The sequence below is a fragment of the Podarcis melisellensis genome (assembly GCF_964234715.1).
Source record: "Podarcis melisellensis genome assembly, chromosome: 15".
Taxonomy (NCBI): Eukaryota; Metazoa; Chordata; class Lepidosauria; order Squamata; family Lacertidae; genus Podarcis; species Podarcis melisellensis.
Window position 1 is genome coordinate 10972062 of NC_138532.1, and position 17169 is coordinate 10989230.

At 46.4% G+C, this 17169-nt stretch overlaps 1 protein-coding gene across 5 annotated transcripts in view; it reads left to right on the top strand.

The window, feature by feature from the left end:
- The window catches only part of FEZ1 (fasciculation and elongation protein zeta 1), a 186277-nt gene that overhangs the window by 131593 nt on the left and 37515 nt on the right, over positions 1-17169 (top strand). The window contains exons 1-2 of one of the 5 annotated variants that reach the window (XM_081891050.1): positions 4810-5336; positions 14872-15213. The exons of 1 other annotated variant lie outside the window; for it this stretch is intronic. In XM_081891050.1, coding sequence (XP_081747176.1) covers positions 14903-15213 — 311 coding nt within the window. In that variant the 5' untranslated portion in view covers positions 4810-5336; positions 14872-14902. Of the gene's footprint in view, positions 1-4809; positions 5337-5440; positions 5679-14871; positions 15214-17169 lie in introns of those variants that run through there. 3 more of the 5 variants (XM_081891047.1, XM_081891048.1, XM_081891049.1) reach the window with 3 other exon arrangements.

A 17169-nucleotide genomic window follows, 5' to 3' on the forward strand; every position in this document is an offset into this window, starting at 1 on the left:
CTGTTTTCTTCATACCATGAAATAAAAAGAAAAAAGTAAAGGTCCTCTCGATGGTTAAAGGCGACTATGGGGTTGCGGCGCTTGTCCCGCTTTCAGGCTAAGGGTGCTGGAGTTTGACCACAGACAGCTTTCCGGGTCATGTGGCCAGCATGACTAAACTGCCTCTGGTGCAATGGAACACCGTGAGGGAAACCAGAGTGCATGGAAACGACGTTTACCTTCCTGCCGCAGTGGTACCTATTTAACTACTTGCACTGGTGTGCTTTCAAACTGCTAGGTTGGCAGGAGCTGGGACAGAGCAACAGGAGTTCATCCCGTCGTGGGGATTCAGACCACCCCCCTTCTGACTGGCAAGCCTAAGAGGCTCAGTGGTTTAGGCCACAGCGCCACCCATGTCACCTTTGAGTTTAAATAAACGTACTTATAGAGGCACTGTGGGCTGCCACATTGCTCACCAACTCCATCTACCCGACCTGCAACCCCCTGCCAACTTCCACCGTCCCTTTATACCTCACCCAACACCCCCCCCCGCGACCCCTCACAACTCTTTTGTGTCCTTCCGTCAGGATGGTGTCGAAAATATAAAAGGCCTAAAAAGACCTAGAAAGTTATTTTTGTTTCATTCAATTCAAGAGATTGGCTAGACAGATTGTTTCAATACATGGCAAAAAGATATTTCTAAATATATATTTGGCAATGGAAAAATCCGAGAATAAAATATAAAATATTGATAGATGCGAAAGAGAGAGGTTTCTCTCTGCCGGATATGAGGTTATACCATGAAACATCTTGTCTTTGTTGGTTGAAGGAATGGATGATATTGGAGAATTCACATATTTTAGACTTAGAGGTTATGATAATATTTTCAGTTGGCACACTTGTTTACGGTATGAAAAGGTGAAAGTACATCAAGGATTTACAAATCATATAATTAGGAAAAAGTTGTATAGAGTATATAAATATATTAGAGGCAAAAAGACCATTTTGGCTCTCACTGTTGGAAGCTGTAGGGGTAAAGAAAATATGATTGAAGGTGGACAACTTATAGAAAGCAGAGTATCAAAAGAATTTTAGGAATCATCAGGAAAATTAATAACATGGACACAATATCATTTGAACAAAGTATTTAAGAAAGGATACAAAGGATATCACAACTGGAAAGAGATCTGTTGGAATGAGATGTAAAAGTGCTGTCTAAAATGTATAAAATATTATTGGAATGGGAGACAAAGGATGAGCAAATAAAATCATTGATCTATTGGGTAATAAATATTGGCCATAATATAGATAGGGAAGCATGGGAACGATTGTGGAATATGGATATAAAATTTACAGATTATTGTCTAAGAGAAAATTATATGAAAATGCTATATTGATGGTACCTAATACCGAGTAAATTGGCAAAAATGTATAAATCAAAATCAAATAAATGTTGGAAATGTAAAGAGTAAGAAGGTTCTTTTCATCAAATGTGGTGGTCTTGTGGTAAGGTTAAAGCTTACTGGGAAATGATATTCATTATACATTGGTACCTTGATTTTCAAACGTTTCCGTTGATGAACATTTCGTTTTTTGAACGCTGTAAACCTGGAAGTAAGTGCTTCGGTTTTCGAACACGCCTCAAAAGTTGAACATGCCACGCGGCTTCTGTACTGAGTTTTCCGTACTGAGGCTTCCGTATTGAGTTTGTGGTTTTCGAACATTTCAGAACTCGGAACAGTCTTCCGGAACGGATTACGTTCAAAAACCAAGGTACCACTGTATAATGAATTGAAAAATATGTTTAAAATAATGTTTGTAAAAGAACCCAGAAGCCAGCCTTTTGGGAATTATAGGGACAGAACTACCCAAACTGTATAGAAATTTATTCATGTATGCGACTACAGTGTTAGTTGCCAAAAATGGAAAGAGGAATGGATACAAAAACTTAACGGAATATGCATAAGTGGAAAAAATTACCAGAAAAATAAGAAATCAAGATAAAAAACTTTTTATAAAAGAATGGAAATAGTTTATTGAATATTTCCAAAAAACAAACAAACTGTAAACAGGTAAGAACATTGGCAGGATTATTGTAATAACCTGCAGATTTATGGGAGTATATATTTAAAGTAGATGAATAAATGAGTAAATTAAGTTAATTTGGAATATGCAGAAAATATAAAAAAATTAAATATAAAAAAAATCTGTATATATAAAGAAATTTATATATAAAAAATAAAACAAATGCACAGTGTTGCACACTGGAGGGCTTGTTTTGGGGGAGATTTGCTTGGGATCAGATGGCATTGCAAATTTCAGTATTGCATGCAAGCTTTTGAATGACACTTTGGTACAAGGCTGATCAGACCCAGAGCCTTATCATGCTAGTATATAATAGACCCATATTCTTATCTCTGATGCTGCATAAAGAAAGTTTTCTCCACACTAAGCTTCTTCCAGGAGGAAACAGAATTAATAAATGAACAGTTGCAACACTTGTGTGAGGGACGTCTCCTCCAAATCTATTCCTGTGGCATGGCCACACTTCCTCCATTTCTCAAAGGGAGCCCTGAAACAGTGTGATCTCTGATTCAGTTGCCTGCCCTACCCTTACATTACATGAATAATTTCTGCAGCCTCCATCGTACAGTACAGTCGACCTGCAGCTTACATAGAGGCAAAAATTGTGTACAGTGTAAAAATTGTGTACAGTGGTACCTCGGTTTACGAACTTAAGCCGTTCTGGAAGTCCGTTCTTAAACCGAAACTCTTCTTAAACTGAGGTTTCCGTTCATAGGTAAAGGTGCCCCTGCCCGTACGGGCCAGTCTTGCCAGACTCTGGGGTTGTGCGCCCATCTCACTCAAGAGGCCAGGGGCCAGCGCTGTCCGAAGACACTTCCGGGTCACGTGGCCAGCGTGACATCGCTGCTCTGGCGAGCCAGAGCTGCACACGGAAACGCCGTTTACCTTCCCGCTAGAAAGTGGTCCCTATTTATCTACTTGCACCCGAGGGTGCTTTCGAACTGCTAGGTTGGCAGGCGCTGGGACCGAGCAGCGGGAGCGCACCCCGCCGCGGGGATTCGAACCGCCGACCTTTCGATCGGCAAGCCCTAGGCGCTGAGGCTTTAACCCACAGCGCCACCCGCGTCCCTTTCCGTTCATAGACCGAGGTAAAGTTTGCTAACCAAAACACTACACCAGAACTACTGCGGAGTTCGTATACCGAATAGTTGGTAAACAGGGCTGTTCTTAAACCGAGGTACCACTGCATAGTCAAAACACACTGGGTGCAATGGCAGGTGGGATTGCCAAAGTCTCTCTTCCTGGATGTCCACCTACGTTTAAACTTCTTTTTTGCCAAGCATGTAAAGCTGAATGTTGTGGGCTTGTGCATTGTAGCTTCTTCTGTACTTTAACCATCCACCCCTGCTTATTCTGGCTGTTCCTTGTTGCTGGTTATTTTTTTCTGAAGCCTGCATATGCACAACTCTACTCAGGCTCAGCCTATTGTATGCGCACATATGCTCTCATCCTGCAAAAGGGCGCTTTTGTGCCTCTTAGGTTTTATTCCAGTTTTTTTTCTTAAACTCACAGTTGTGGAAGGAACAAGTGAGATCTGCAACAAAATTTTGTTGTGCGTAGTGCCAGCCATGTCCTTTTCCAGGAGACTCCCAACTGGAGGCAGAGCATCGCCATCAAAGCTAGTAGCCATTGACAGCTTCCTATAAGTTTGTCCGATTTTTGATAGACTATCCAAGGTTGCGACCATCGCTGCCTCTTGTGGGAGTGAGTTCCACAGTTTATCTATGTGCTCCCGTAAGACCCTTTCAGGAGTCTTTATTTTGCCCTCTGAACTCACTCCAGGCCACACCCTGTATCAGCCCTGCATAGCACCTTTGTTGAGTATTTTGGTCTGTGTCTGAAGTCCAATGATAGTGCTCCATGTTGCCTGAATGGGGTGGGTGGATATAATAGAAACCTATGACTTGTGTGGCAGGAACACAACTGCCATACAAAGGTAAGAGTCACCCCCATTGCTCTGCCCATTTTTGCTTCTGGATTCACCTGTCCATAGCATGTGGCCCCCAAGAAGGTTCAATGCGGCCCTTGGTCTCCAAAAGGGTTTCCATTGCTGCTTTACCAAAAAGAAGGTATATTTAAAGGGAAGGGAATTTAATTTAAATTTAAAGGGAAGGTATATTTAAAGGGAAGGGAATTTAATTTAAATTTAAAGGGAAGGTATATTTAAAGGGAAGGTATATTTAAAACATTTTTTTGGTAAATGCTCTTAATTTTTAAACAGCTTATGTGATCTCAAGATTCCCGGTTGCTTACCGGAACTGGATAATTGCAGTGTTATTGCAGAAAAACAGCCGTGGAATGCTCTGTGAAGGAAAAGGAATGAACAGAAAGACTTCTTGCGTCGCCCGTGATTGCACATTACCGTATTTGATTGATCTGGGTTTCTGTTCTGTGGTCTCAGAACACATTGTTCACAATCTATTATGAAACACAAAAGAGAAGAGATGAATTACATTATTATTCTACAATAAACAACAACACCCAAAGAAAACCTTGAAATCTCAGCCAAGTGACAACATCTCTCACCCCACACCTAGTGCAGATGTTTTGTCTCAGAAGAAGCTAAGGAAATGGGGCTTTGAAATATCGCCAGAAATTTCCACCTGAACCGTTCCCCCTCCTGATCTTCCCTGTTCACACACACATAAGAAGATTGTACGGCAATGCTTCCTCTCCCTAGTGCGAAGGGCGCATTCCCCCAGACTTGGAGCAGATGTGCTTGGCCTCTGCTGAGAATATTCCTTTGTACTGAGATGACTCCATCATCTCAATACGAGAAAGGCAAGACTGCTGGGAACGGGGCACTGTCAGCGTTGTGTTGACTGCCTGATCAGGATTCAGTGTTTGGATAAAGATTGCAGGGGGGCTGGCTGCGAAAGCCTTCCCCCAATTGGCTGCCCTTTGTGATCTCAGTGAGCATCTATGGAGCAGTCAGCCCCCCTTCTCCGAGCGCCTTGGCTCCCGTGTAGCCTTTAGAGGGGCCTGGAATCTGGATCGGAGGCTACAGTGTTGTTGGTGTCACTGCCTTGGAGCTACTGCATATTGATGAGGGAGGCTGAGCCCACAGCTTTTTCGAGCTCTGCAGAGAAGGGAGGCAGTGGAGTGGCTGGGAATAGCACTGTTCCTGGACAGGCAGGCAGGCAGGCAGCTGCCAGCAGGCTCTCCTAATAATTTTTGGTTTTCTCCCTGTCTCCTCCTCCTCCTCTCCTTTCTGTCATCTGGACCCATCAGATGGGATGTTGAGCTAAGAGCAGAGTTGCTGCCACACTCAGGTGTGTATTTGTGGGCATTGGGGTGGGGTGGGATAATGCTGGCGATAATGCTCATGTGCCTGGGCTTCTAAGCAGCCCTTTTCTATTGTCTCATGCGAAAGGCCAGGCCAACGGCATACTGTATTTCCAAAGCTGGAGGTGACAGCTTTGTCGCTTGGATGGAACAACATTGCTGCTTGGGAAGGGAGGGAGCCGAACAATTGCATTTGTGCACATGCACAGCTGTGCTTGTCGGACTAAGGAGAAAGCAGTGCGTGCGCCTGAAGATTGCTTGCTTGTTTGGAAAAGAGAGAAGAGGTTTCTGCATTCGTGTATATGGTGTGAGAGGAGTTGTGTGTACAGGTGGGTAATCTGTGTGCATGTGTACGCACAGGAGACTGACTGGGACCCTGAGCAAAGGGACTGGGAGATGTGGCCGGGTGTACTTTGCACGAGACAAAGAGGATTGCGTTGGAGGGGAATTGCAAAGAAACAAAAACAAAAAACCCGCCCATGCTTCTGCTACCAAGGCAATGGAGGTTCTGTTTACAAGACTGCATGTAAGAGGGGAATTCTTTTTGTGGATGCTCCTTGACATTTAGGCAGTCAGAGGAGACGGCGGATATATACAGGGCGTCTGGCTCGTAGCATCGCTGAGCATGTGTGGGGAATGGGGAACTGCTGTAGTTTTCCTCCAGTGTTAGGAAGGGAGCTGCAATGCCCTGCTAGCGAAGTGTGTTTTGTGGTGCAGCTAAGGAAGAAGAGCAAGTTTGTGTGGTGTGCAGAGACGGGCGTTGCTGGCATGTTTGTGGCAGGAGGCTGTTCACGTGGGCAGGCAAGGGGAGGCAGGTTGTGTCTCTTTACCGAAGGATGCTGTGTAGGCAAAAAGGAAGGGGCATTGGGCATGGTGCTCATGCATTTTCCAAGATCAGCATTGGGAAAGGGCTTTGATATATATCTGCGTTGTTTGGCTGGCTCACGAAACAAGGTGACCTCTCGTACTCTGTGGCCTCGGACATATTCCCAGGGGAGGCCTCTATGTTCTGCAAGGAGAGCACATTTGGAGAGGTGGTCTGGGGATGATGGGACAATAGATCACAATGCACCTACCTCACATCTTGACCTCTGGGCCTGACACCCAACATTTACAGAGCATGCGCCTTACAGAGAGGTCCAATCGACTGGGTGGTGTTGGGTGGCATGGCTGGGTTAATGTAGTAGCCATCAGGTCACGAACTGGGAGACTTGAGGCCTGTTTCCCAGTTCTTGCTCTGTATGATGGGAATAACAGTGATGGACCTTGCCAGGTTGGTTATGGCAATCCAAAAGTTATGGGGGGGGGGGGCAGACAGCCCCAGATACATAAAATGCTTCTCTTATATCAGGGATACTCCCTGTTTTCCGGTAGTACCCTCCCCTGGAAATTTACCATCCCAATTTTTTTGTCCTAGTTGTTTTTTTGTTTACTTTTTTAGGGTTGCTAAAAAAATTCATGTAAATTGCTAGAGTTGTAATTCTTCAGTTCCCTCCCCAGAGACCTCAGAAGTTAAACTTCCTGTTTGGGGAGAGTGGAAACATAAATGGGACGCAAACATTAAAGCATCATGCAGTATGCCAGCTATCATTCACTACCCTGCATTTGTCAAGGTATACTTTGAACTGTCACTGAGCTGCTGTAGGATCATGGATATATTTCTCTCTCCGACCCCCCAGCATATCTAGGGGAAATTGATGCAGCATTTAACTGATGGAGTAGAATCTCCTGCAAGGCGAAACTGGCAGAGAGGGAACTCAACTTGGCGTGAGAGTAGGATGATAAAAACATGCCCCTGGCTGGCTCTATGGAATGTTAGAGGGGGAAGGGTGACACCCGGTCTTAACTACATGCCCACTGACATTCTCTGATTTGAGTTGCAAAAAAAATGGCGACTGTTGTATTTCAGCAAGCTTAGGGGATGAACTTTGCTCACAGCGGGTTGGCTGATGATTGTATTTGAGGTCTGCATGGAATTTTCCTCCAGGCCCAGGAGGTTGGGCAGGTCCATTGCCTTCCCTTGTAGTAGCACGTGGCTGGGCTTGCTTGCATGAGTCATTTGGAAGCGTTTTTCTTAAGAGTAGCATCATGCAGAGTGTTGGCTCTCTGTGATATAAGTAACACTGGGAGCGAAATCAGCTCTGTATTGTCTGAACTGAGTGTCTGTGGATGTGTAGGGCTACAAGCACATATGTGGAGTTGATAGGGACTGAACCTGGAGCCTTCCTGCATGCAAAGCAGTAGCGCTCTCTCTCTCTCTCTCTCTCTCTCTCTCTCTCTCTCTCTCTCTCTCTCTCTCTCTCTCTCTCTCTCAGCTATGGCCCTTCCTCCACCATATCATGACCAAGTTGTAAGTTTGACAGCAAGAGCTCTAAATGGGTGGATGTCAAGGAGGCCTGCCTTTGTGGCAAAGAACTGGACCAGGGCTGGCTCCAGACTTCTAGGGAGGGGAACTTGGGCAAAATATCCCAAGTGGGTTCCCATCTCTGACTGTTGCTTCCCTTCCTGCTGTGAGTTTACAATACGATATGATACAATACGATACGATATCTTTATTGTCATGGTCCCATACAGAACAACGAAATTGAAAAAAATCTACACCAAACATTCAAAAACCAACAAGCCTGCTATCCCAGCTATCCTAGCCTGGTTAACCCCCTAAAAACTCTGATACCCCATAATTAAATACAATATACTCCCACAGAGACTACCTTCCACTGCGTTTAAAACCAAAATCACATTTGGATAGAAACTGTTTCTCAGGCGGCTAGTCTTAGTGTTCCAGAAGGCAGAAGCTGAAAGAAGCTGCCATTTCCTCGACAGCTACAAGAATGGTACCTTGGTTGTTGAATCGGCTCTTGAACGCGGCAAACCCAGAAGTAAGTGTTCTGGTTTGCAAACATTTTTTGGAAGCCAAACGTCCGATGTGGCTTCTGCGGCTTCCGATTGAGTGCAGGAAGCTCCTTCAGCCAATTGGAAGCTGTCCCTTGGTTTTTGAACAGTTCCGGGAGTCAAACGCAGAGACGTAGCTAGCTGCTTTGACACCCGGAGTGGCAGGGGCAGGGTGATCTGCCCACGGGTGCAGGGCGATCCCTCCGCAGTGTGCCATTTTGTCATCTCCTCAGGGATGACACCCAGGGTGGGCTGCACCCCTGCACCCCCCTTCCTATGCCCCTGGTCAAACGGACTCCTGGAACCGATTAAGTTCGACAACCAAGGTACCACTGCACTTCTTTCTTTTTCTGCCAGCTGTTCACTTGCCAGGAGGCAGCCAGCAGGCACCTAGGCATTAGCAATGGTGAGAAAGAGGAGCAGAAAGTCCGGGGGGGGGGATGTGAGCGTGAGCCCCTGACAAAGGCATGAGCCTCAGCCTGGACGTTCCAACGTCTGGCACCAAACCTGGGTTGGACTAGATCACTAGTGTGGAATCTCTGGTCTGGGTCTAAAGGTGGCCCTCCAGGCCTGTCTGTTTGGCCCTCTCTAGGCTGCACCCCTTCGCCCCAGCCTCTCTGACTCTGCTTTAAAACGCTAGGACTTTTGTCAGGCTGCATTGTGTCCCAGAACACTGAAATGCTTCTTCCATTCTGGGATGGAGCATAGAGAGGGGTATATGATGCTTGCTTTTGCTCGGCAACATCTGGAGGGCCCAAAATCCCCACACCTGAACCTGCATAGGGTTTGGAAACTTCAGCAGGTGCAGAATTCAGTGGCCAGCTTGCTCACCGCAGCATGACGGTTTGAGCATATTACACCCATCCTGGTCCAACTGCACTGGCTACCGATTAGTTTCCGGGCCCAATTCAAAGTGCTGGTTTTGACCTATAAAGCCTTAAATGGCTCAGGACCACAATACCGCAGGGACTGCCTCTTCCCATATGAACCTACCCAGTCCCCGAGATCATCTTCTGAGCCCCCCCTCTTCGTGTACCTCCACGAGAGGTCAGAAGGGTGGCAACACGAGAATGCGCCTTCTCTGTGGTGGCTCCCCGTCTGTGGAATGCTCTCCCCAGGGAAGTTCGCCTGGCGCCTTCACTAAACACCTTTAGGTGAAAGGCAAAAATGTTCCTTTTCAACCAGGCCTTTAAAACGCTTTTGGGGGGGGGGTTTATTGGGTTATTGGTTTTGTTTTGATTTTATGTATTTGATATTTTATGTGAACTGCCCTGAGACCTTTGGGTATAGGGCAGTATAGAAATTATACATACATACATACATACATACATACTTACATAATAAATAAATAATAAATAAATACATACATAAATAATAAAAAATTGTCTGGCAGTGCCTCTCTGAGATTTCAGACTGGATTTTGGCCCTACCTGGAGATGCAGAGATTTGAACCTGTGACCTGCTTGCTAAGCAGATGCTCTCTCGCTCTCTCGCTCTCTCCCTCTCTCAGTACTTGGGAGCTTGTCAAAGTGGAAAGCAGGGAGGAACCGGTGGCGATTTCATGGAAATATTTTCCGCTTTCCGCTTATCCTTTGACTTCCACCTTCAGTTTGCTTCTGTCGCATCGCGTTGGGCCAAAGGGAATTTGAGCAGTGAAATGAAGCAGCGCATCGGAAGCCCTGCTTCTGCTCCGCTGCCTGCCCAGAAGCCATGTGTCCCCTTGGAATTGGAGGTCATTCCTGCTACTGGCGAGGGGCCCTTTTATGGGAATTCAAGACGAAGGTAGATAAAATTAAAGATCAAGGGGCCAGGAAGGTCAGTGGCGAGAGAGCTGAGGATGTCTTGGCCTCTATACATAACAGAGGTGAACGGACAAAATCTCTCTCTCTCTGCCCCCACCCCGGCCTTCCTAGTTGTTGGCAGGAGCTGTGTGAAAGAGTTCAGGACTGGAATAATAAAGGTTTCTGATGCAAGGCAGAGAATAGCTATTGTTGCGGGTGGGCTGGAAGGGGAACAAGACATGGAGCGGTATTACGGATTAGGATGCAGGTGTCTTGGCACAGAGCCTTTTGTAATAATAAACACTTGGCTGAAGCGAACTCCTGAATGCCTTCCAAGCACATTTCCCCTCCTCAAAGAATTCTGGGCGCTGTCCTTTGCTAAGGATTGCTGAGAACAGTAACCCTGCGAGGGGTAAACTTCAGTCTCCAGAACTCTTTCTTGGAAATGCAGTGGTACCTCGGGTTACATACGCTTCAGGTTACATATGCTTCAGGTTACAGACTCCGTTAACCCAGAAATAGTACCTCGGGTTAAGAACTTTGCTTCAGGATGAGAACAGAAATTGTGCTCCGGCGGTGTGGCAGCAGTGGGAGGCCCCATTAGCTAAAATGTGCTTCAGGTTAAGAACAGTTTCAGGTTAAGTACGAACCTCTGGAACGAATTAAGACCTTACCACTGTAAGGTCCATCAAATGTGCAGCGTGAATGGACTGTGGTCCTTTACACGCTTCCTTGCAAGTAAGTCCCATTGAGTTTAGAGGGACCTGTCTCTGTTTAAGTCCCTCTAAACCAGCCTTTCTCAACCTGTGGGTCCCCAGATGTTGTTGAACTACAACTCCCATCACCCCTAGCTAGCAAGGCCAGGGCTCAGGGATGGTGGGAGTTGTAGTCCAACAACTGGGCTGCATCAATAGGAGTATAGCATCTAGATCAAGGAAAGTAATAGTGCCACTGTATTCTGCTCTGGTCAGACCTCACTTGGAGTACTGTGTCCAGTTCTGGGCACCACAGTTCAAGAAGGACACTGACAAACTGGAACGTGTCCAAAACGGTCAAAGGCCTGGAAACGATGCCTTATGAGGAATGGCTAAGGGAGCTGGGCATGTTTAGCCTGGAGAAGAGGAAGATAAGGGGTGATATGATAGCCATGTTCAAATATATAAAAGGATGTCACATAGAGGAGGGAGAAAGGTTGTTTTCTGCTGCTCCAGAGAAGCGGACACGGAGCAATGGATCCAAACTACAAGAAAGAAGATTCCACCTAAACATTAGGAAGAACTTCCTGACAGTAAGAGCTGTTCGGCAGTGGAATTTGCTGCCAAGGAGTGTGGTGGAGTCTCCTTCTTTGGAGGTATTTAAGCAGAGGCTTGACAACCATATGTCAGGAGTGCTCTGATGGTGTTTCCTGCTTGGCAGGGGGTTGGACTCGATGGCCCTTGTGATCTCTTCCAACTCTATGATTCTATGATTCTATAGCATCTGGGGACCCACAGGTTGAGAACTGCTAAACTGAATTCAGGAGGAGGAAAAACTTGGACTCAGGAAGAGGAAGTTGGCAGCCTGGCCTACCTATTGGGGTGTTTGTAAGAAATGAGTAACAAAGTTCGGAGGTGGCTGGGAGCGGACTGATGTTGCTGGGGCAGTGCCCCATTTGCCTCTGGTAGACAGGTGTGGGATTTATAAGAAGAAGAAGAAGAGTTTGGATTTGATATCCTGCTTTATCACTACCCGAAGGAGTCTCAAAGCGGCTAACATTCTCCTTTCCCTTCCTCCCCACAACAAACACGGCTGAGAGATGTCAGAGAAGTGTGACTAGCCCAAGGTCACATAGCAGCTGCATGTGGAGGAGCGGGGAATCGAACCCAGTTCACCAGATTATGAGTCTACTGCTCTTAACCACTACACCACTCATGCTCTATAATGTATATCACTTAGAGAGTTTTGTGATGAAGCAGTCTACAAATCTTCCTCTCTCTCTCTCTCTCTCTCTCTCTCTCTCTCTCTCTCTCTCTCTCAAAAATGTCAGTCTGACTAATGCTACTTGATTTGTCCTAGCAAGATGACAATGTTCCCATCCTTGGTCCAAAGTAGGAATAGCTGAATATGTTTCTATAAGTTTCTCATCTCTCCCCCTTTCCTGCCGCCCCACAATTTTAGCTTCAGTTCTCCACATTTCCACATCAACTTATGTGTGTTTTTAGTAGTGTGTGTGAAAATTCATCGGCATTTTTGTGTGAATGAGACTCTTCATCTCCGGGTCGTGGGTTCGATCCCAACGTTGGACAAAAGATTCCTTCACTGCAGAGGGTTGGACTAGAGGACCCTCGTGGTCCCCTTCCAACTCTGCAGTTCTATTATTCCCTTGTCATTCCCCTAATATATACATTTTTGCAAGACAATTTCCCCCAATTTTTGTATGTTGTTTTCACTCATATATGCATTCATGTGCACACCAAACCCTTTAGTACATGGGTAGGCAAACTAAGACCTGGGGGCCAGATCTGGCCCAATTGCCTTCTAAATCTGGCCTGCGGATGGTCCGGGAATCAGCGTGTTTTTACATGAGGAGAATGTGTCATTTTATTTAAAGTAAATTTGTGGGGCATAGAAATTCATCCATTTCCCCCCTCCAAAATATAGTCCAGCCCCCCACAAGGTCTGAGGGACAGTGAACCGGCCCCCTGCTGAAAAGGTTTGCTGACCCCTGCTTTAGCATATGCCTTTTTGTACACATTACTCGGCATTGCAAAATTCAGAGAAGTGCAAATTTGAAGGATGGATTGTGTTTCAGTCCACGTGTTGTTTTGGGAAGTGTGAATTAGGTAAAGGTAAAGGGACCCCTGACCATTAGGTCCAGTCGTGACAGACTCTGGGGTTGCGGCGCTCATCTCGCTTTGTTGGTCGAGGGAGCCGGTGTACAGCTTCTGGGTCATATGGCCAGCATGACTAATCCGCTTCTGGCGAAACGCCATTTACCTTCCTGCCAGAGTGGTACCTATTTATCTACTTGCACTTAGGGGTGCTTTTGAACTGCTAGGTTGGCAGGAGCTGGGACCAAGCAACGGGAGCTCACCCTGTCGTGGGGATTCGAACCGCCGACCTTCTGATCGGCAAGTCCTAGGCTCTGTGGTTTAACCCACAGTGCCACCCGTGTCCCTTTGTGAATTAGGTAGGCTTGCCTTTAAATGGGATCTGAATCTTATTTTCTCTCCCACTCCTAGTCTGAGGCCTGGTCTGGAAGTAGAGAGCCCATATGCGCACCACTCTGAGCTATAGGCGTCAAATAATAAAGCATTTACCATCCCCATGTGCTCAGCTTTCAAGATAGCTGTGGAATGCTTTAAAATGACATGCAGATCCCCTCCCCAAATGGCAGCAACAGTTGCTTCTTTGTGCTGCGCGGGGTTGTCACAGAAACGGAGCGACGGTCAAATGATTCTTCGCATTTGTAATGGCTTTTGTGACAATGGAGAAGATTTAACCCAGAAGAGCTTGGGCTGCTGTCCATCCACCAGCAACCACGGCTAGATAGAAACAGCAGGAAAATGGGCAGCTTTCTTTTAGATCGGATAAGGAGGCCTGATCTTTAGCTGCATTCCATGTTGCTGCGATGAACTCATTTTAAAGGTTGTAATATCCAAAGTGCTTAACAGCACACTTTGGAAACCGAGTTGGTTCAGATTGGGTGACGAGGCAAAAATGTAGCAAATTAAAGCAGGATATTTGGAAGCAAGAGACGCGGGTGGCGCTGTGGGTTAAACCACAGAGCCTAGGACTTGCCGATCAGAAGGTTGGCGGTTCGAATCCCCGTGACGGGGTGAGCTCCCGTTGCTCGGTCCCTGCTCCTGCCAACGTAGCAGTTTGAAAGCATGCCAAAAAGTGCAAGTAGATAAATAGGTAGCGCTCCGGCGGGAAGGTAAACGGTGTTTCTGTGCGCTGCTCTGGTTCGCCAGAAGCGGCTTAGTCATGCTGGCCACATGACCCGGAAGCTGTACGCCGGCTCCCTCGGCCAATAAAGCGAGATGAGCGCCGCAACCACAGAGTCAGTCACGACTGGACCCAATGGTCATTTAGAAGCAAGCTGAGCGATTGCTGGAGTAATATCCTTTATGGACCATGTTGTTGTTTTTAACCCGGGCAGGCCAGGGACTGAGGTGAAAGCTGTCCTGCTGGATCTCTCAGAGGCCTTTGACACCACTGGTCATGACAATCCTTTTGGACCGTCTAGAGGAGCTGGGAGCTGGAGGCACTGTTATACAGTGGTTCCACTCCTTCCTCCTGGGCCGTGTCCAGAAAGTGGTGGTGGGGGGATGAGTGTTCAGACCTCTGGGCTCTCACTTGTGGGGTGCCTCAGGGTTCTGTCCTCTCCCCCATGCTTTTCAACATCTACATGCAGCTGCTGGGAGAGATCATCAGGGGGTTTGGGCTGGGTGTTCATCAGTATGCAGATGATACCCAGCTCTACCTCTCTTTCAAACTGGAACAAGTGAAGGCGATGAAGGTCCTGTGTGAGTGTCTGGAGGTGGCTGGAGGATGGATGGTGGCTAACAGATTGAGGTTGAATCCTGACAAGGCAGAAGTACTGTTTTGGGGAGACGGGGCGGGAATGCCTTCTGGGTTGTCTGGGTCTTAACCCATTGTAATCCTAGTGTTTATACCACCACAGCACTAGGGAGTTGAGGTCCTCCTTATTTGCTGCTGTTGCAGAAATGCTCCATTCTGAAAAGTTCCTACCCTAGAGAGTAACTCATTTCTGATGCTACAATGACACATGCCTATGGCTGTAGGGCTGTTCTTGCATCGTTGAATGTCTACTGCTATTGGCTCATTAATGTCCTTTGTGTTCCAGAAGTCTCCCCTCTTCCATTAGGCTACCTAAGATGGAAGCCCCTCTGGTAAGCCTGGATGAAGAGTTTGAAGATCTGAGGCCGTGCTACATTGAAGACCGGGAAGAGAAATCTCATTATTTTTATGGCTCCTCTCCTCGGCATTTGGAAGACCCCTCCCTTTCTGAGCTTGAGAACTTCTCCTCTGAGATCATCAGCTTCAAGTCCATGGAAGATTTGGTCAATGAATTTGACGAGAAGCTCAATGTCTGCTTTCGGAATTACAATGCCAAAACTGAAAACTTGGCCCCTGTGAAAAACCAGCTCCAGATACAAGAAGAGGAGGAAAATCTGCAGGATGAAGAGTAAGTAGATCAATGGTCAGAAGTAGAAAGTTAAGTATATGTTTGCAAGTAAATAGTGTCAACAGTAAGGTCTTATTTAGGAAAAAGAAACTCTACTGTTTTCCCATCCCTCCAAAGTAAACTGTAGAGGGAGCCGGTTTTATTTTGATTCTCTGCAGAATCTGGAGTTGCACAACACTGATTGGCTGGCCTCTGCATCAGTCATATAAAACCACTTCTTCCATTCTCAAGTGCTGGCTGGTTGGCCCTTGGCTATCACTCCCCGCCCTTCATAGAGCAGATTTGTAAATGTAAAAACCCAAACTTCTAAAAGAAGAGAGAAGAAAGTGCCATACCACAAGGCCAAGGAAACCTTTTTGCTCTTGAAGGCCGCAGACAGGCATTGTGCTGGGCTGGAACCCAAAGTTGGCAAGTTGATGCTCTCTCTCTCTCTCTCTCTCTCTCTCTCTCTCTCTCTCTCTCTCTCTCTCTCTCTCCCACTCCCTTTTCTTTCTTTCCCACTGCTTCCCGTGCTTTTGCTCTCTAATTTAAATCAGGTTCTTGATCTCTACTGTATTGCCTTATTTATTTACTGAAAGTCCCTTCTTGCCTGCATTCAGGCCATGCTGCCATTGCAAGGTACTTTGTAAGAAGTTTGGAAAACACCTAAAGGTGTCGTTAGAAATATTTCATTTCATTTTTAGCTTTCCCTCCCCTCCCCACCCACCCACTGCTTCACGTCCCTTTAAATAGAAATCCAGTACAAGAAACGCAGGAAAATGCAGGGCAGAACTGCTCTCCCAATACTAATACAGCTGTGGATTGCAGGGCAACAGGGGTTTGTGGGGTGTGCAGATGACACAACAGGTGCCCTAGGTTGGCTTAGCTGATGCCTCTGTGCAGGCCTGAACTCTCTGCTATGTCCAAGTAAGCTTCACGATGCCAGGGTTGAGAGGGTGACCCTGTGCCACGACACCAGTCACCACTGAAAAAGACTAATAGTAACAACAAGAACATAAATATGGGCTTTAGTTGCTGTTGGGCTGGGTGGGCCATTGGCCTGATGCAGCCGGGGAAAGCTGCCTGGGAACTCTGGGAACTGTAGTTCTGGAGGTGGCTGGAGGAGCCAGACATTTATTATGTGAAAAAGCAGCATATATTTGAAGGATGTCGGAGGACAGTCCTGCATTCGAAGGAGTTAATGGGCTGTTTGGTCCAAGTCTGGGTGGTGAAGTTTTGAAGATTAAAGGACCACAAGAAGGTGCTTTGAAGTCGCCTATCAAGAGTTAGCACCACGATTTTCTGCACTGTGGAGAGAGGTGTTGCATTTCCATTGAAATTATTAGCTGCTCCTAACTTTCCATTTGCGCACATATATATTAGCAAATGCAAATATATTGGTGGCCTGTTCTTAGATAATGTGATTCAATCCCTTCCTATATTCCTCATACCCACAACATCAGAAGAGGTGAGCATTCCTGGAAACAGTCTGGTTCTGAAGCAGCAAACTTCAGCTAATAAGCAAGGTCATTGCATCTGAAATGGGACCATACCTGAGAGGTCCATGGGTGTTTTCCATAGCTCTTACTCAGTGGGGTTTTTTCAGCCGGAACTCACTGGAACTTAGTTCTGGCACCTCTCAGGTGGGCGCCATTGCCATTGTACGAGATAAGGGAGGTGAGTTCCAGCACCTCTTTTTCTTCGAACACAACCCTGTTTTTACTTCAGAAAAGGGTTGCTGTTTTTGTTTTTATTAGGTATTTTGTGGTTTCATATCTTGCTTTTATTTTGTGAACTGCCCTGAGACCCCCGGGTATAGGGTGGTATATAAATTCAATAAATAATAATCGTACAGTGGTACCTCAGGTTAAGTACTTAAATTGTTCCGGAGGTCCGTTCTTAACCTGAAACTGTTCTTAACCTGAAGCACCACTTTAGCTAATGGGGCCTCCAGCTGCCGCCGCGCCACCGGAGCAC